The sequence below is a fragment of the Mytilus galloprovincialis genome, chromosome 4 (assembly GCF_965363235.1).
Source record: "Mytilus galloprovincialis chromosome 4, xbMytGall1.hap1.1, whole genome shotgun sequence".
Taxonomy (NCBI): Eukaryota; Metazoa; Mollusca; class Bivalvia; order Mytilida; family Mytilidae; genus Mytilus; species Mytilus galloprovincialis.
Window position 1 is genome coordinate 1,011,351 of NC_134841.1, and position 20,873 is coordinate 1,032,223.

The 20,873-nt window shown below is 32.8% G+C and overlaps 1 protein-coding gene across 8 annotated transcripts in view; it reads right to left on the reverse strand.

The window, feature by feature from the left end:
- Window positions 1–1,723: 1,723 nt before the first annotated feature.
- Window positions 1,724–20,873, reverse strand: part of LOC143071085 (solute carrier family 23 member 2-like) — a 73,538-nt gene continuing 54,388 nt past the window's right edge. For all 8 annotated transcript variants that reach the window (XM_076245170.1, XM_076245167.1, XM_076245169.1 and 5 more), the window contains 6 exons: window positions 19,777–19,958; window positions 17,968–18,088; window positions 16,172–16,564; window positions 11,976–12,252; window positions 10,488–10,583; window positions 1,724–6,607 (listed from right to left, as the gene is read on the reverse strand). In XM_076245170.1, coding sequence (XP_076101285.1) covers window positions 6,369–6,607; window positions 10,488–10,583; window positions 11,976–12,252; window positions 16,172–16,564; window positions 17,968–18,088; window positions 19,777–19,958 — 1,308 coding nt within the window. In that variant the 3' untranslated portion in view covers window positions 1,724–6,368. The remainder of the gene's footprint in view (window positions 6,608–10,487; window positions 10,584–11,975; window positions 12,253–16,171; window positions 16,565–17,967; window positions 18,089–19,776; window positions 19,959–20,873) is intronic.

The following is a 20,873-nucleotide window of genomic DNA, read 5'->3' on the forward strand; positions in this document are numbered from 1 at the left end:
TGTTTCTCAAATTCATATTATTGTGTTGTTTGTAGCTTACGTAATTCCAGTGGGAAATATTTCATGTATAATTTCAGTATAACCAGTCATTAAAAAGTATTCATATAAATGTGGGAAAAAAAATGCCAACGAAAAACGAAAAAAAATTTGAGACGCAATATCGTGTATAATGTCAGAACTATATTTTTAAATTTATAAGAAAAAAAAATCATGAAGGTCTAGCAGTTTAACCTGTATATCAAAAAGAAAATGTGGTATGGTTGCCTATGAGACAACGCATTGTTAGCTATAGAAGGCTCTGAAATTACAAAAGTAAAACCATTTAAACAAAAAACAAATATGCCATACAGTAACTTACCATACAACAACCACTTAACTACAGGCTCTTAAAGTCTATTAAATTAATCCAGACTTATTATTTCTAAAATTATCCTTTAACATAAGTTTGTCTTTCCTAAGGTACGAGTACACAGCAACATACGACAACCATTAAATTACAGGCTCTTAAAGTCTATTAAATAAATAAAGACTTATTTTTCTAAAATTATCCTTTAACATAAGTTTGACTTCCCTAAGGTACGAGTGCACAGCAACATACGACAACCACTAAATTACAGGCTCTTAAAGTCTATTAAATAAATCGAGACTTATTTTTCTAAAATTGTCCTTTAAGATAAGTTTGTCCTCCCTAAGGTACGAGTACACAGCAACCTACGACAACCACTAAATTACAGGCTCTTAAATTCTATTAAATAAGTCCAGACTTATTTACTTGTGTTTGTTTAATTTTTGTAAAGCGAGAACAAATTTAAAAACAAAACGTACCTTGTTTTAAAAGTACATCGTTGATAACACTGGTATACAACTTTAAGTTATAGTTATTGACCAAGCAAGGTACTCTTACGTTGGAGTCAGGATCCGTTCCTAAAGGTAAAAGTACCTTTGAACTGTAAAGTATATCCGAAGTAGTTGAGGCATACTTTATCTGTGCATTATCCAGATTAAAGCAAAGTTAAAACAAAGAGATTTTACCTACGACATGTTTGAATTAAATCTAATTTGATTTTGAAATGCATTTTTATCCAAAAGTGTCAGCAGCTTTTGCCGCTTTTTTTTCAAGTCCATACCCTCAGAAATCTTTCTCTCGGTACTGTTAATGTTAGACTGCGTAATGCTGTCGGTCTCGAGATTTTTACGTTTATCTGTATTTCATTTTTATAAGCATTGTGTATACATTTCATCAAATTAGATCGAAGCCAACTAAGTTAGAGAACGGAAACGAAAAAATCAGCCATTTATATGTTTATAAAAGAGCATAATTCAAGTACGGTAAAAGTGACTTTTATTATGTGGTAATACGAATTGTGTATAAGTTTCATAACATTTGGTTGAGGCAAACTAAAGTTAGAGAACAGAAAAGAACAATTCCGCATTTTTTAATGTTTCGAAAGGAGCATAACTCTTGAACTCTTATATTGACGCCACCAAAATTCAAACTTGATCTGTGTTTTGTAGCAATACGCATTGTGTATATAAGTAACATAATATTTGGGTGAGGCAAACTAACGTTAGAGAACGGAAACCAACTTTGGGACGTACGTATGTACAGAGGAACAAGGATAAAACACAATGCCCCCTCCGCTACGATGGGGGATATTGAAATACAGTTACTAAATTTGGAAAACTACTATTAATAGAAAAGAAAAGAAAGAAATAAAAATACTTTATGGGTTCAAATCATCGTTTATTTTTTACTTAGAAATAAAAGGAGATGATTTAAATTTGTACTAAAACATACAAAACTATATTGCAATACAAATACATGATTCGTTAGAACAGAAGCCAAAAGCAATAGTAATCTCAGTCTACTTACTATAATAAACATTCTTAAATAGTTTTACATACTTGTAGTACGTATCATAGTTAAACATATATAACTTTTTATTTCATAATCAAAGAAAATTCTATATAGTTATAAATATTTCCAAAACCAAACATATACAAATAATCCAAATGTCTGAATTTCTGAAACATTATTGCAAAAAATACAATCAATGAGTTAATACAGTTGGTACCAGAAGTGTTATGTACATTAAAGTAAAAATTCCTCCCTCCTCAGATTCCAACAGATCTATTATCATACAAATGTCATACATACATTGGAATTATTTGCATTGGTGAAGGTAACAACAATAACATTAGGCAGTATTGACAAAGTCTGTGAGCAAAATCTACTATTAACTCTAAAGTAGGAAAATATATTGAAACATAATTTTTCACTATGCTTACAAATTAAAATAAATACATGAAAAGGATTAAATTGAAAAGACCCCACATATTAAATGGTCTTAAATGATGTGTGCTAAATTATATCCCCCTTCCAATAAATATAAGTTATGGTGTAAGGTATAGCTATGACAACACCTTGTGATATTATGGATTCTTGTTTACTGATAACATTTCATTTTCATTAATTATTTTATTAATGACGAAATTTAAAATGCACATTTAATTTCATATCTCAAACACAATAACTTTGCAAAATTTGTAAAAACTAACATGATTGACATATATATAACTGTGACTTACAAATATAAAATACTTATAATAAAACACGATGTATAATTCTACAAAACGGAGTAGCAATATTAAATATGGTCTATTAATCTACAAAAACGGAGCAATGAATCGGATTAAAGCCTCGTGTCAAAAAGACTAACACTGCACCGTTTTCAGAAGGAAGATCATTTAGATGATTTAAATTACTTTCATCAACATTGAAAAAAAGTTTAGTTAGTAGAAAATGGTGTATAATGTTGTAGATAGATTAATAGGTTATTATGAATAAAAGAATATGTTTTAGGTCAATGAAACATCCTGTACGAACTGTGACGCCCGTATATGACACGGAAACCAGGCGTTAAAATCATACTTTATCCTGGCGTCATTGCTGTGTTTACAAAATGCATGTCCAGGCGTCAACCAGGCGTAAACTGGGCGTAAATCAGGCGTAACTGAGGCGTAAGCCAGGCGTAAAGTTAGGCGTTATATTTAAATAAGTACCCCTGGTTCACAAAAAAATAGGCGTAATATGCAAATGAGTACGCCTGGTCAATAAATAAACCAGGCGTAATATCCTTACATAATACTACACTTATTCTAGATCAGTGTATTACCCTAGCTGTGTACTTTTGTGTATTTGAAATAAACGTCTGTACTGTTGCTTTTATTTCTTATTGTTGGACAAAAAACTTGAAATATTAACCATTGAAGAAGCTAATATAGAAATGAATACATTTTAGACAGACACTGGCTCAAATAAGTTTAAGTTTAAATAAGAATTACGACAATTAAATATTTTTTGAAATAAAAGTAGCATTTTAACTAAGTTGTTTTTGAAAATTATTGTCTTTTGAACTAAAAGTAAAAGATATTAATGGTATTATCCATGGATAAAGGTTTTGGGATTTCAAAATTTCTGATAGAACATAGTACTTAATAACTTAGTTATACTCACATTATTATTATTTACCATGTATTACTACTTTCCTTTTATTTCACAATTTTCATTATTTATTTGATTCAGTATTTCCAATTTCAAATTCTTCCCAAAATCACAAAACAATCTAATCATCCCTGAATATATGAAGCTGCCATAAGTCCAACTCTTGCAAACTAAAACCAAAGAGCCAAATTTTGAAAACAAAATCCCATGATCCTTTGAACAAAGCATTATGGGTATTTCTATTTACGCCATACCAACAGTTTTACGCCCGTAAGAAAATTTACGCCTTGCTTATTTTAATTTACGCCAGGTTTACTGCTTTTTTCAATGCCCGTAAGAACTACAAATTTACGTTTCCTGCTCCCTTACGTCTGGATCGAGACACGTAACTACCACTTACGCCTGGCTTACGCCTTATTTCCAGGCGTAATACGCCTTATAATTTCGTACGGGAGCAGCCATATAATATTAACCAAAAAATCATTCTTCAGTGATAGACAGATGCCTTTACAATATGACAGGCTCTAAATTGTCAAAGAAAATTGTGAATAAATTCAACAGGAACAATCCAATATCTACCATAAAATATTTGTAGTTGTTTGCTTCATGTCAGGAGGCAAACAGTGTATGCACATTCAGGACTAGATCAAATTAAAAATTAATCTGTTAGATAATTTTTGAAAGATGACAGGACAGGGATGAATGAACCATAACCATCAGCTGAAATGACCCATTATTTTAGCATGTGTTTTGCTGTTGGATGGGAAAAGTTCAGTATATGTCTATACTCCAAAACAATAATTGGGCACATGCATTTAGGTTACTGCATACAATGTTGTATAAAATGAATGTAAATTTGTAAATTTGTAAACGACCAATGTTTAATAATAATAATGTTTTGTCTATGCTCATAAATATCTCACATATCAAAACTATACATATTTAACTTATCAATGCATTTGGATTTGTAGAATAACAAACTGTTTTGTATTATATTGATTTGTAGAATAACAAACTGTTTTGTATTATATTTGCTTCTAATTATGTCCAACCATTGAAGTATTAACGTTAATATAATACGTCCATGGTCCAACATATTTTGAATAATGTTATATCCTGTACGAAATGCGACGCCTGTATCACACGGAAACCCTGGGTCATAACCAAACCAGGCTTCGTTGTTATCTACCAAGTGTAAAACAAGCGTAAATGAGACAGAGACTAGGATTCATACTTAAATAATGTCATCAAAGAGACCAGGATAAAAACTGTATACACCGGTCGCGGGTTTCATCTACAAAGTCTTAATTATGACGCTCGAACCAAACGAGTTTAAAGGCCAAAAAAATATTAAGTTGGATAGGCTTAAGACCCCAAAAGACGTAAAATGTTTGCCAAATATACCCAAGACAATCCATTCCTTGGGTAGAAAATCCTTAGTATTTTAAAAAATAGTTGAGTACATCGGTCAACAGAAACCAACAGAGTAATACATGAGTACAGCTTGTTAAAAGAAATCAAGGCATAAAATCCGTACTTTATACTACACCTAATTGATACTGTGTCTGAAGGGGTTTTTTTTATACAAATTTAGGAATGCTGATTACAATTTTGAATTGTCTGACATAAAAAGTGCAATAAATACCATTAGAAAAACTACAAAAGATATAATTTAGCCAGACACAGTGGTTTATATCAGTTAAAAGTTTAAATGAAAATTGATAATAACTTGTTGAGTAACATTTGTTATTTAGTGGTCCTTTGAACTGAAAAAATCACCGATTTAACACTGCACTGTTATTTATCTTGAATACAAGGTTGGACTTAAATAATTATTACAGTAAGTTAAAATGACAAGCATTTCTAAAATTAACTGTTAAAAATAATAGGACATAATGACTGTGTTATTTCTAACAAAACAATGTCCACGTTATTTTACCTTTAATCTAAGATTTAAATTTATTGATCAATATACTTTTCTTAGTCCAATTTCAAATAATTCCAATGAACACAAAATATATACAGCACATGAATAAAAGACAAATTTTGAAAAGACATCCCATGATCCATAAAACACTTTTTTCAACTCCTTGCTGATATGTATGAATTAACGTTTCCTCTCCTGTATGACTGTACCTTGACATGTAAATACCACTAACGCCTGGGTTATCTGGTGTTTGACGCATCAAAACTTCATACAGGATAGTTGTAAAAGATACCAATTTAACTAAAATAATTGTGCTTTTCTATATTTTATGTTTTTATTTTAATTTTGCTCAAGTAAAAATATAAGAAAATACAGCTCCTAATACAATGTTAAAAAGGTGATATAATTGAAAAGCACTTAAATTGTTAGTCATAAACTCATCATAGATACCAGGATTAAAATTTTATATTTACGCCCGACGCGCATTTCGTCTACAAAAGACTCATCAGTGACGCTCGAATAAAAAATGTTTTAAAGGCCAAATAAAGTACAAAGTTGAAGAGCATACCAGCTGCTATTTGGGGCATATTTTAGTAGGATTCTAGTTGTGGTTTCAAGCGTAGAGGTGCGTAGAGAATGTTCATAAAATATCATTTTTTGGCATAAAATCGCCCAAACAATTTCTCCTCCCTCAATAACGACCATTATTATAAATTATAGCATTTTTTGAAAATACCGGAATTGCTTATGACTACTTTAACCTAATTTCATCAAGTATATTACAACCTGAAATGCATTGATATATGTTAAAATTGAAACAAACAAATATTAAAATAGTACTAACAAACTCCATGAAAAACACTCGTACATCCGCACATCCTCAACATTCACAGCACTATCATTATATGAAGAGTCTCAACAATGATAACTAGTACATCAAACTCGGGTGTTTTCCTCGTAATTAACGCTTGAAACAGTTTCCAAAACTGGCTTCTTCTTAGGATCTGGTAAAAATGGAATGTACTTTAAAATTTTGCTGTTTCTCCATTTCTGTGGAAAAAGTGGTTCATATACCTCTATTCCTTCCTTAAAATCATCTGTCACAAGATTTTCTGACTCTTGTGCTTTTGATGGAATGTTCTGCCATGAGGTGATACCTCGTTCATCGAGAGTGCCTACAAAACAAGTAAAAAACTAAGGTTGGGGTATTTATAAACCTCCTTCACAGTAACTTTATACTCGGAGTAAGACCGGTTTTCATATAATAGTTGGTTGGGGTTTTGATAAACCTATACAGAATTCTAATGCCCCAAGTTGGACAGGTCATTGTTATTCTATTGATTAAAGGTATGTATTAACACAGGTCATTATTATTCTATTGATTAAGGGTATGGATTAACACAGATCATTGTAGTTCTATTGATTAAGGGTATGTATTAACATCACTTATCTCTGCATGATGTCTCTATTAATGACTTGCTGCCATTCATACAAAAGCCGTTAGGTATTCATCACATTCGCACGAAACTTTATTCATTACCCCTTTCGAAACTTCATTCTCTGTTCAATTTATGTTTGGAATCCACTGTTACAAACCCTCATTCAAACCAATACAAACTTGAAGCTATAATTTCGGATATTGCAAGTCACAGACTTTTCAAGCCAGTTCGCATTGGAAAAGATGAAAAAGAGAAAAGATCTTTTCTTAATCTTTCCTTTGCCAACAAAGGTCTCGATGGCGTCAACCTAGGCAATATCCTTCATCATAAATTAGTGCAATCGAAAATACCTCCTTATTTCAAAGACCAGTCTGTACCAATAATTTCTTATACCTATACCAAACCTATTGCAACTAAAATTTTCAATTACAAACGCGTTTTGCAGGATCTCGATATTGACGACTTCAAGTCTAAACCTCCTGATTGCACTTGTGCTAGTTCCAAATTCACATATAATCCTGCTGGCCACGTTATTACCGGTGACCTTAACATTGTTAATAACACTTCTCTACGAAATGTGTTATCGAAAGGTCCCAAATATCGTGAGCCTAAATCCATCAATTGGAAATACAACTTTAAAATTTTGATGGATTCAGTCGAGGATTATGCCAGGCAATGGGCTAAGCGCGAGAAGGAAGACGTAGACACTCTTTCCGAATGGATTAAGGCAGTGAGGTCGTTGATACAAATCAGAATTAAGAAACTGAATGGGTCCATCAATGCCCATGCTACGTCAATCTTTAAAGACCCAAATGTTGCAAAACACCTATCCGACCTCCATGACAAATATGTTGTTGTCCCTGCAGATAAAGCCCCAAATAACATCGTTTTTGTGTGTAAAAGTCACTACATCAACTGCTTGATAAACGAATTAGGTATTGACAATTCACTTGGTAACTCAACATATACCCTCACGACACTTACCAAAGAGGAAATCCTGGATAATCATAGGTCTGTTCTATGTTCCTTTGGAATTTCAACCAAAGATGAAGAACTGGATCTTCCATCACTGTATTGGATACCTAAACTACATAAGTGTCCTTACAAACAACGGTATATTGCTGAGTCTTCCAAGTGCTCCACGAAACCTCTTTCTAAATTATTAACATCTATTTTATCAGCAATCAAAGACGGGCTTCAAAGTTATTGTGAAACTGCCTATTCTAGAGGTGGCGTGAATCAGATGTGGATACTTAAAAATTCAAAAGATCTTTTAGAGTACATACAATCTAACTCTCTTTCATCTTGTAACAGTATTAAAACATTTGACTTTTCTACCCTGTACACAAGTATTCCACATTCCAAACTAAAAGACAAATTGAAAGAGTTGATATTACTTTGCTTCATAAAAAAGAATGGCCAACGTAGATACAAGTATCTTGTCTTAGGGAGGGATAAATCCTACTTTGTAAAGAATCACTCTGATTCAAACAAAAAATTCTCTGAAACTGATATTATCAAGATGCTTGATTTCTTGATTGACAACATATTTGTTACGTTCGGAGGACGTGTTTTTCAACAGACTGTCGGCATTCCAATGGGAACAAACTGTGCCCCTCTACTCGCCGACTTGTTTCTTTATTATTATGAGGCTGACTTCATGCAGGAACTTCTTAGGAAGAAAGATAAGAAGTTAGCAATATCCTTTAACTCTACTTTCCGCTATATAGATGATGTTCTTTCACTAAACAATTCAAAATTTTGTGACTATGTGGAACGCATCTATCCAATCGAACTAGAGATAAAGGATACTACAGATACAGTTAAGTCGGCTTCATATCTTGACTTACATCTAGAAATTGACAATGACGGTCGGTTGAAAACAAAACTTTACGACAAAAGAGATGATTTCAGCTTTCCAATTGTGAACTTTCCATTTCTAAGTAGCAACATTCCAGCAGCACCTGCATACGGGGTATATATCTCCCAATTGATACGATATTCCCGTGCTTGCATTTCCTATCATGATTTTCTTGATAGAGGTTTGCTGCTCACAAGGAAGCTATTAAACCAAGAGTTCCAAATGGTGAAGTTGAAATCATCCCTTCGTAAATTTTACGGACGCCATCACGAGTTGGTTGACCGTTATGGAATAACCGTTTCACAAATGATATCGGATATGTTCCTTACGTCGTAACTACAATCCCCTTCCCTTTCATGAATATGACCTACCGAATTAGACTATTTACCGGATTTGTAATCACTTAAGCAACACGACGGGTGCCACATGTGGAGCAGGATTTGCTTACCCTTCCGGAGCACCTGAGATCACCCCTAGTTTTTGGTGGGGTTCGTGTTGTTTATTCTTTAGTTTTCTATGTTGTGTCGTGTGTACTATTGTTTTTCTGTTTGTCTTTTTTATTTCTAGCCATGGCGTTGTCAGTTTGTTTTAGATTTATGAGTTTGACTGTCCCTTTGGTATCTTTCGTCCCTCTTTTAAACGCCCCAAGTTGGACAGGTCATTGTTAATCTATTGATTAAGGGTATGGATTAACCTTTTAAACGCCCTCAAGTTGGACAGGTCATTGTTATTCTATTGATTAAGGGTATGGATTAACACAGGTCATTGTTAATCTATTGATTAAGGGTATGGATTAACCTTTTAAACGCCCCAAGTTGGACAGGTCATTGTTATTCTATTGATTAAGGGTATGGATTAACACAGGTCATTGTTAATCTATTGATTAAGGGTATGGATTAACCTTTTAAACGCCCCAAGTTGGACAGGTCATTGTTATTCTATTGATTAAGGGTATGGATTAACACAGGTCATTGTTAATCTATTGATTGAGGGTATGGATTAACCTTTTAAACGCCCCAAGTTGGACAGGTCATTGTTATTCTATTGATTAAGGGTATGGATTAAACTTTTAAACAACAACCTAATGCTCTTTGTTGGACCCGTAATAATTAATCAATCATTTAAGGCTATTTATAAATCTTTTAAACAGCATTTAATGCTCTAAATTGGACAGGTCTCCAGCTTGTTGAAGTTGTTATAGACCCCTAAACACCAACGCAATGCTCTAAGTTGGTCCCGTCATTGTTCAACAGTTGGTTAAGGGTATTTATAGACCTCCTAAACACCAACTTATTGCTCTAAGTTGGACAGACCTTTGTTCATCAATTAGTGTGGGGTATTTATTAACCTATCACACAACAAAGTAATGCTCTCAGTTGGATCCGTCATTGTTCTTCAATTGGTTGGAGGGTATGTATAAACCTATTACACAACAAGTCAATGCTCTAAGTGGACCCCTTCAAAGTTCTTCATTTGTTTGAGGTTATTTATAATCCTCCTACACATGAACCTTAAGCCCTAATTCAGACAGGTCACTGTCCTTTGTTTATTAATCGTTATATCATTAGCAATCATAACACATGATTTAATCTTTAAAGTTTACTATTGGGTTGATGTAAATGATGTATTTTTAATCAACAAAATAATACTAACAAGTATATACAATTAATTACTTGTGCATATTTTTTGTAAAGTTATATATGAAATACTTGATAGTTTTGTCTGGTATGATGGTTTCCTATTAAAAATACCTACCTGGAATAGTGTTGTCAAGGAAACAGGCTAGTAAAGCACCAGATAGATTTGCATTGCCCAAAAGTGTCTTTAAAATATTATCTACACGGAAATTTCCTAAAATATAAACATATACAGGTTTAAAAAATGGTGAAATACAGCACAAATAAAAATAAGCATTTTTTTGTGAAATTGCATGGCAATACATAAACATTTACTTTGTACTAGAACAAACTGCTAACTAAATTTATGACTTGTATTGTTGCAAACTATGTAACAAATATCAAGGCACTATCTTCAAGGACCATAACTCTGAATAAAATCTTCACTATAGAACAAAACTCGTACTTGATCTGTAGCTTGTCACAATAAAAATATATACCAACAGGAATGTGTCCATAGTACACGGATGCCACAATCGTACTATCACTTTCTATGTTCAGTGCACCATGCAATTGGGTACATAACTCGAATTTGGCATTAAAATTAGAACGAGCTTATCATAAGGAACATGTGTACTAAGTTTTAAGTTAATTGGACTTTAACTTCATCAAAATCTACCTCGACTAAAAATATTAACCTAAAGCGAAACAGACGGACGGACAAACGGACGTAAGGAATAACGTACAGACAGACAATGGTAAAACTAAATCACCCTCCACTACGGCGGGGGGATAAAAATAATAGTGCATTGAAAAACAAAAATCAAAATTTATGTCGGTCCAAAAATGTTTTGGCAATGCATTGCTGGGTTAATTTCCTACAAATGTCATATTCAAGGCATTATTTTTTTGACACTTTTTCAATCAAAACCGGATGTGACGTACACTAATTTGATGGTTTTACACGCAGGTGTATTATGAGACACATAGATACCATATGTGCTTAGAAGTATCACGAGACACAAGATAGGTGGCATTATAATGTACATGTATCCTAAAAAAAGTGTAGATGTATCACTGGACATCTGTTATGTGCTATACATGTTTAGATGTATCACGTGACACATGACAGGTGCTATATCTGTGAATATACATGTATATATCATACGACACATTGTAGGTGTCAGGTGAAAAATATATCATAAGACACATGATAAGTGCCATACGTCTTAAGATTTATCCTGAGATACATGAATATTGCGACATGTTTGCACATGTATCAAACGAAACATCATATCACATGTCTATTGCTGTATCTTGGGACATAAGCTTTAGATTGGTGGCATATGTGTGTTTAGATGCATCATGACTGACTTTTCAGTTGATTTCTTGTGGATTTTTTATATATTGAGTTAAGTTTCGATAACATCTATTGGGGTTTTAGTAATAATCTGCGTTTTGTTGTCCATGTTTATGTATAAAGCTTTGTCTAATGTTATGGAAAGAAGAGTAATAGTAAAATAATTATCACACAATTTAAAAAATCATCAACAGTTTTGTATGTTTGTTTCATCTATCTACTATATGTTTACTTTTTATTTATAAAAAGAATTTATAATTTTCTCACCCGTTAAAACCAGATCTTTTCCTTGAAGTTCCGCCCAATAAGGAACCATGAGACCAATGAGGATGGAGGTACCAATAATTGCTATGTTCCTTGTGGATGATAGACACACATACCGCAGATTAGACAGGACAACTCCAATGAACATACCAAACATGGTAATTAGAGCACCACCAAGTACTGGATGAGGTATAGTTATAAAAACGGCGGAAAACTTTCCTATCAGTCCAAAGGCTATATAGATTATAGCTAACACTAAAAATACTAGTCGACTGCCAACCTATAATATAAATTATCATATAAATCTCAGCTTACACAAAAAATAATAGTCGACTACCAGTCTATAAAATAAACTGTATTATATATCACAGCTAACAATAATAAACTCCCGAGTGGAGCTGGATACGACTGCAGACGTTAAACCTGAGCAGTTGGGGCAGAAAATGGTCATAATATTCTAGCTTGACACAAGTCTGACTTTGGATTATAAATAAAATATTTGACACATCTTAGATTTCTTACACAGAATAAATGTAGTCAAAGAACCTAAAATTAGTAATGTGATTTGAATTTATATTCAATTGACCCCTCTTTTCCCCCGAGGATATAAAAGTATCTCACCCAAAACATTTTTTGTTATCCCCCACCCTTAATTTTTTTAACTTCCCTCCCTTTTCCACAAAAAAAGCATTTGAAGAAAACTTTAATAGAACACGAATTATTAACTGAAAACTAGAAAAATGCTTGTTTTATAATAAAAAAAAAACGTAAGATAAGTCATACAAATCTCATCTTGAACTTCATCTTAATTTTCAGAACTCGTTTTAGAAATTTAAATGTGACGTGACTTTGAGCTTAAAACTGGTTATTGCTAATCAGGCTGTGCATTTTTGTTTATAATCGGTTTTTGTTCTGTAGCTAGTCACCACTTCAGTTTAATCATGTAAATCTGTTATATAGTCATTTTATCAAATTTACTATTTGCAAAAGTATGTATTATTCTAAATTCTAAATAATATAAAAGATGTTCTTGTCCCAGGTAGATAACCCTGGCCGTATTAGTCACGACTTTTTGATACTTTTAGTTCTCAGTGCTTTTCAGATTTGTACTTGTTTTGGCTTTCAAACTTTTTACATCTGGGTGTCGCTCGTTAGTCTTGTGTGGACGTGGTGCACGTCTGGCATATTAAATTTTTAACAAAGTACCCTTTGTTGGCTATTAATAACTTGTTTCTCTGTCCTATATTTTATCCCATTTATTTGTATTGTAGTCCTGTCATGTAATGTTGTCATTTTAATGTTATAATTAACATTGCCATTAAAGTGGGAGGTTTGGCATGCCACAAAACCAGGTTCAACCCACCATTTTTATCTTAAAATGCCTTTTTACAAGTCGGGGAAATGGCCATTGTTATATTATATTTCGTTTCTGTGTGTGTTACATTTTAATGTTGTGTTTCTGTTGTGTCGTAGTTCTCTAATATTAGATGCCTTTCCCTAAGTTTTAGTTTATAACTCGGATTTATTTTTTCTCTATCGATTTATGAATTTCGAACAACGGTAAACTACTGTTGACTTTATTTATACCCTGTGTGGCCCATAATTCCTGAACGGTTTTGGCAAATACTCCCAAAATTAAAGATAGCGCTCACATACCCCATGCCCCCACATAAATAACTCAAGAAAGAAAAACATGAACCATAATTTCCTGTCGAAATTCACATTTACATAGAGTGTCCTTGTTATCTACAAAGTTTCATGAAATTCTGTTGTGTAGTTTCAGAGGAGTTGCGATGACAAGAACAGGACTGTCTGACTGACAGACTAACAGACTGACGGACAGACGGACGTGTCAAAAACAGTATACCCTTGTTGAGTGGGGTATAATAAGTCCAAACCATCGACTTGTGATATTGAACCTTGTGGAACAATATCACAGCAATCAAAATACTAATACACAAGTTAATGTCCTGAAACTAGATAAATGCTTGTTTTGTGTCCCTTTTTGGCCTTTAATTCCGAAACTGTTTGGACCATCACCCCAAAACAATCCCAACAATCCTTTGATAGTATTGAACCTTTTTCCAAGAGATCCATAGACTTACACTTAAGTTATTGTCCAGAAACCACATGTCTTCGTACGACGATTCAGACGACTTCGACGACAAGATAGCATTATACGATCCGCAAAGTTGTTTTGTGTTGTATAAAATAATAATAAATAATTGGTTTCAAAATAAAATAATAATTTTTTTCAATGTAAGTTGTTGTTTTATTGTTGAAACAAAGCAGCTATAATATTTTTTTTATATTGATCTCAGTCAGTGTAAATGTTCACACAATAGTCATTTGTCTTAAAGGATAGTCATACAATAAAGTTTTTGTCAAAGAAAGTTAAAAGGGTTCAATAAAATGTGCAAATCAACATTTTTAAACGTAATTCACATGTTCGTTCCACATAAAATGTCATCAGCCTTCCATTCCTGATATTAATATCATAGCAGTACTATTTTACACTCTTATTTTCTCAGTCAATATTTACTTAATGTTTGGTTTATGCCGAAGTCTTTGCAGACCATTTTAAATAGAACGTTTGTTATTTGTTAATTTATTATTTCTACAAAATAGAATGATATTAGTAATACATGAAGTGAAAAACAAGAGGCTCTCAAGAGCCTGAATCACTCACCTGAATTTTTTTGGTTTAATCTCTCATCAATGATTATTTTGGCTTTTCAATTTATTTAAATGTTCTTTGAATCGTCCTATTTTCTTCAAAAGCAAAAAAAAATCATTTTCTCCTATGTTCTATTTTAGCCATAGGAGCTATGTTTCTTGACATACAAGGAAATGAAATATAAAATTTATACTAGATACTCTGAAACTCTAAAACTCATTTAGCCTAAGTTTGGCTGAAATTGATACAGCAGTTTCAAAGGAGAAGATTTTTTAAAGTAAGTCAACATGATGAACAAATTGTGAAAAAAGTCTTTAAAGGGCAATAACTCCTTAAGAGGTCAATTGACAATTTTGGTCAAATTGACTTATTTGTAGATCTTACTTTGCTTAACATTTTTGCTATAAACAGTTTATCTGTATCTATAATAATATTCAAGATAATGACCAAAAACTGCAAAATTTCCTTAAAATTACCAATTAAGTGGCAGCAACCCAACAATGGTTTGTTTGATTCATCTGAAAATTTCAGGGCTGATAGATCTTGACCTATTGAACATTTTTACCCCATGTCAGATTTGCTCTAAATGCTTTCGTTTTTGAGATATAAGCCAAAAACTGCATTTGACCCCTATGTTCTATTTTAAGTAACGGCGGCCAAGTTTTTTGACGGATCAAAAATCGAAGCACACACTTTGTGCAGGATAATCTAAGGAACAATCATGCTAAGTTTCATCCAAATCCATTCAGCAGTTTCAGAGGAGAAGATTTTTTAAAGTTAGCAAATATGATGAACAAATTGTGAAAAATTGTCATTAAAGGACAATAACCCCTTAAGGGGTCAATAGACAATTTTGGTCATATTGACTTATTTGTAGATCTTACTTTGCTGATCATTTTTGCTGTTTACAGTTTATCTTTATCTATAATAATATTCAAGATAATGACCAAAAACTGCAAAATTTCCTTAAAATTACCAATTAAGTGGCAGCAACCCAACAATGGTTTGTTTGATTCATCTGAAAATTTCAGGGCTGATAAATCATGACCTAATGAACATTTTTACCCCGTGTCAGATTTGCTCTAAATGCTTTCGTTTTTGAGATATAAGCCAAAAACTGCATTTGACCCCTATGTTCTATTTTAAGTAACGGCGGCCATGTTTTTTGACGGATCAAAAATCGAAGCACACACTTTGTGCAGGATACTCTAAGGAACAATCATGCTAAGTGTCATTCAAATCCATTCAGTAGTTTCAGAGGAGAAGATGTTTGAAAAATTGTTAACGACGACGACGACGACGACGGACGCCAAGTGATGAGAAAAGCTCACATGGCCTTTTAGGCCAGGTGAGCTAAAAACCACATATTTACAATATCATGAGTATTATGAGGCATGATTTTAACGTACAATGGTTTACTTTTATTAATTGTGACTTGGATGGTGAGTTGTCTCATTGGCACTCATACAACATCTTCTTACATCTATGTCATTTTTTGTCTCCTTTTAGTTCAAAATGTTACCTTTGTTATACCGATAGCACCAATATTTCCACCATATGTCGATGTTGCATGTCCTGCCCCCATTATACCAGAAAGAGTTGTACATAACCCTTCAATTGCAATACCTCTATTGACTGCATGCGATGGTGGTGGAGGCACATGACAGGTTTTAGCACAGGCATAGTAATCTCCTATAGAGTCCAACACAGAGATAATTGTAGCAATGAAAAATCCCACAAAAATGCTGACATCAAAACTAGGTGGACCAAACTGAGTTGGGTGTGGAACATAGAACCAGCTGGCATTGTTTACAATATCTATTCCAACATCAGTCCTGGCTTTTTCGTGGGATAAAACTCCTGCAGCTGTACATATACCACTTACTCCCCAACCCACCATAATAGCTATTAATATCTAAAACAAAATATAATCACATTAGCCAATCATTGGATATATACCACTTACTCCCCAACCCACCATAATAGCTATTAATATCTAAACAAAATATAATCACATTAGCCTATTATTTGATAAATATTACTTAATCCCACCCCACCATTACAGGTGTTAATATCTAAAAATAAAATCGCATTACAATATATCATTGTAAATATACTATTTACTTCACAACTGTAAATATGCCACTTTTATACTCCTCAGTCAACCATCCATTTTCTAACAAAATGGCTACAACGCAACATTATGACTCATTTGGCAGATAAAATGATGAGTGAAATAAAGTGTCAGATTTTAATGTAAAACTTTTGTAAAACAACAATCACTCCTTCAAAAACGGCCAAACAAAATTGTATGGTCAACTACATAATCATGGCAAACAATCCTACAAAGTATGAAAATTGTTTGTCAAATTTTGTCAGATAAGTTTGCTTTACAGTGTGTGGTACAAAAGTAATAAATACCGCAATAATTCACATGTATACTCCTGTATATTGGTCAAATTAATATCAAGATAGAAAATAATCAATTTCTTAAGGCGGCAAAGAATAAAGGAAACAGTATAACATCTCTGTTCAAAAGTCGTAACACGATTGAGAGGAAACACACCTGAGTTACAAACTAAAACCGAGGGAAACACGTCAACTTTAAGAGTCCTGAACGCTTTTAATATGTAAAATCAACTAAATAAGATTGCAATTACAAGGTTTCATTTTTGTACTGTACCAAGTCAGGAATATAACAGTTGTTATTCATTCGTGTGATGTGTTTCAGCTTTTGATATTTTATTTTTATTATGGACGTTCTGTTTTGAATTTTTTTGGAGTTCAGTATTTCTTTGATTTTACTTTTTTTGTACTCTTATTAAACAAATGAAGAATATGTCAACGGGACACAGATGCCACTACTTGTAAATATATGACAAATTCTGCCATTTTTTCAATTCACAAAGGGACATAACTCAAAAATGAAAACAGTGACGCCATCAAAATTCAAACTATATTAGAATTGGTAATAATAAACATTGTGTATAATTTTCATAATTATTTTATTCTAAACAATTTTACTTAGTGGGCTGAAACTTATTTTTAGACTTGCGGACGTACAAACAGACTCATGTACGTGCAGAAAGGGGTAAAATGTAATGCCCACAATGGACAAAAAGAATGCCAGAATAAGGAACAGAATTAACTAGTCTCTGAATCTACTTTAGCCGTTTGACACGCAGGTAAAACGCATTTATTTCCCCTGTAACATCACTTTCAATACTGACAGGTCTGGATTGCTATCAGAGCAGTCATTACCTTCCTATATTCCTATATTTATTATATATAACCAGAGTTAATGTCCATTTTACTTACAGAAAATACTTGATGTAATGGATATCTTATAGTATGACAACCACGTTTTCTTGTCCACACTGGAATTGGCAGAAGATATTTTCCCAGGTACAAAGATAAAATAATAGAAATTGCTGCAGTCCTGAAAAATCAACAACTTAAATTATAACTGATTAAATTATAACGTGATGTCATCAAATACATAGGTCCATTGGTTAAGGAAAAAATTTGTAAGGGTTCCACGGAACCCAGTGTCTCGCCTACTTTTGCTGTTAATCGCAGACTCAACAAAAATGAGGAAAAACATCAATAAAAATTTCCCTCTCGATACTGTCTTTTGATTGAAAGAAGCTTCCAAGTTTGGTAAAAAATCCAGGATACTTTATGAATCTAATAAATGTTTTATAAACTTTAACTGCAGACTGTATGTAATGTTAACTGGAAGAAAAACTAAGTCCATTTATAAGTAAAATACGGAAAAAGTGAATTTTTTTTCCAAATTTACTTCTGAATAATATCTTATGATCAGAAACAAGCTTTTGTCGATGTTTGGTAGAAATCCAGTATAGTTTAAGAACATTATAAAAGTTTTAAAAACTTAAACCACAGAGTGAATGTTTTGTTACTGGCAAAAAAACTAAGTCCATTTATAAGTAAAATACGGAAAAGTGGAAATTTATTTTCACAAAATTTTCTTCTTGATACTATCTTATGATCATAAACAAGCTTCTGTCCATGTTTGGTACAAATCAAGGATAGTTTATGAAAGTTATTAAAATTTTAAAAACTTTAACCACTGAGTGAATGTAATGTTTCCTCGCAGAAAAATTAAGTCCATTTATAAGTAAAATACGGAAAAAATGGAATTTTATTTTTACAAAATTTACTTCTGGATACTTTCTTATGATCATAAACAAGCTTCTGTCCAAGTTTGGTAGAAATTCAGTATAGTTTCAGAAAGTTATTAAAATTTCAAAAACTTTAACCACAGAGTGAATATTTGTGGACGCCGACGACGACGGAATGTAGGATCGCATAGTCTCGCTTTTTCGACTAAAGTCGAAGGCTCGACAATAAAAAAGACTGGAATGGGTATAACCAAGATAAGTTACCTGCAAGAGAGGATGATTATTAAGCATCTTTCCAACAACAAATGCAAGAGTATGCAGGAATTAGAAAAAGAGAAAATAAACTGCATTCAAAACAAATAAGCTTAACTATCAAAAAATGAAAATTCATCTGGGAAAACCCCTCCTGCAATTTGAATACTAGTAGTCTATTTGAATATTGTCCACAATGGACAAGAAGATCTCCAATAAGTCTACTTGATCTATATTGACAATCGACTTATTATATGAGTTATTATTATTATTATTATTACTACCATTCCTTGAATAGCCTCAAGACTTACATATTTAAGCGACAGAACCAAACAAAACAAGCAAGAACATCTAAGTTAAATTAAGATAAGAGATCTGAATGCACTATATGTAAAATGTGTCATTGTCTGGTACTAGGTGGATAAGCGACAGCTTTTTAGCATATATTTCTTTAATTCAACATTGCGAAACTAATTTGAAATTCAAACTGATGGGCAGGCATAAATAAAGCCATTGATTTTTTAAACAAACTTATTCTATTATGATATCTGTTTCTCTTTTATTGTTCAGGAGTTATGGTCCTTGGTGGATTGGGAATTAACACTTTAGATATTTTCCATACCATTACCTATGCTAAACGCCACATTATAAAGGTACCTGTCCTAAGTCTTTTCTTGTAAAATTGTCATGTGGGACTATCGATAATATCGTAGACAAAGTGGTTACTTACATAAGACCTATACCCCAATGATATGATATAAATTTGACAGCCGTCCTTGTCATGTACAGTCCTATCAGTAATATAGTTGGCACAATAGTTACGGGTCCTATGAATCGCAACAATACTCCAACCAATCCTGTTGCTCCAATCAGGAAATGTAAGAAACCTGCTAACATTAAGCTGCCTTCTAACTGAAATATAATCCAAACATTCACTGATTAAAAATCTAAAGGACAGTGTGTAGTACTTTTATGATGGTTGGTTTTTCAGAAAAATAATATTTATGGTTAAGCTACCAAACGTATTATTTGGAACAGCCACGACTTTGGTTGATCTTTAGAATGATGAACAAAACAATTGGGATCGTTTTAATACAATTGTGACATTCTAACATAAAATGAAGTATTCCGCTAAAACAAGATTGTAATGAAGAACAACAGCGACGTTCAGAGAATACGGGCAAGCAATAGAAGATTCGTATAGACTTGTTTATCCTTCCAACCCCACAATTGTTCAAATATTTATCTATACTTGTGAAGATTTTAGTGTGCTCAGGCATTTTATTGAAAAGAAGTTAATAAGAAGTCAACATTATTTACATAATTATTTTTTTTTAATTACAGAGACAAAGGTGACTCATCAGACATCGAGCTGAATGATGTGGTATTCTTAAAAAGGTAAATGCAAAAGTCGTTATTGTTGTTGACGGTCAGCTTGGAGGATCTTCAATCACATAAAAATATTGACCGGGACTAGAGGAACATTGTTAAAATACTTCTTCCTTTGAGAGAAATTGCAAGAACAAATCATTGCAGGAAAAAGTAAAATCACAAAAATACTGAACTCAGAGGAAAATCAATTCGGAAAGTCCATAATCACATGGCAAAATCAAATAACAAAACGCATCAAAAACGAATGGACAAGATCTGTCATATTCCTGACTAAAAACAGTGTAGACACTAGATCAGTAATTGCTGTAGATACATTAATGGGAACTGCTATAAAACGCAGTCGTAGTAAAATAAGGACTGACAGGAACGTTCGCTGATATTTCATAGAGAAGTTTTAGTGTTCTGTGAAAATTGACGGGAATATCGCTAAGAACC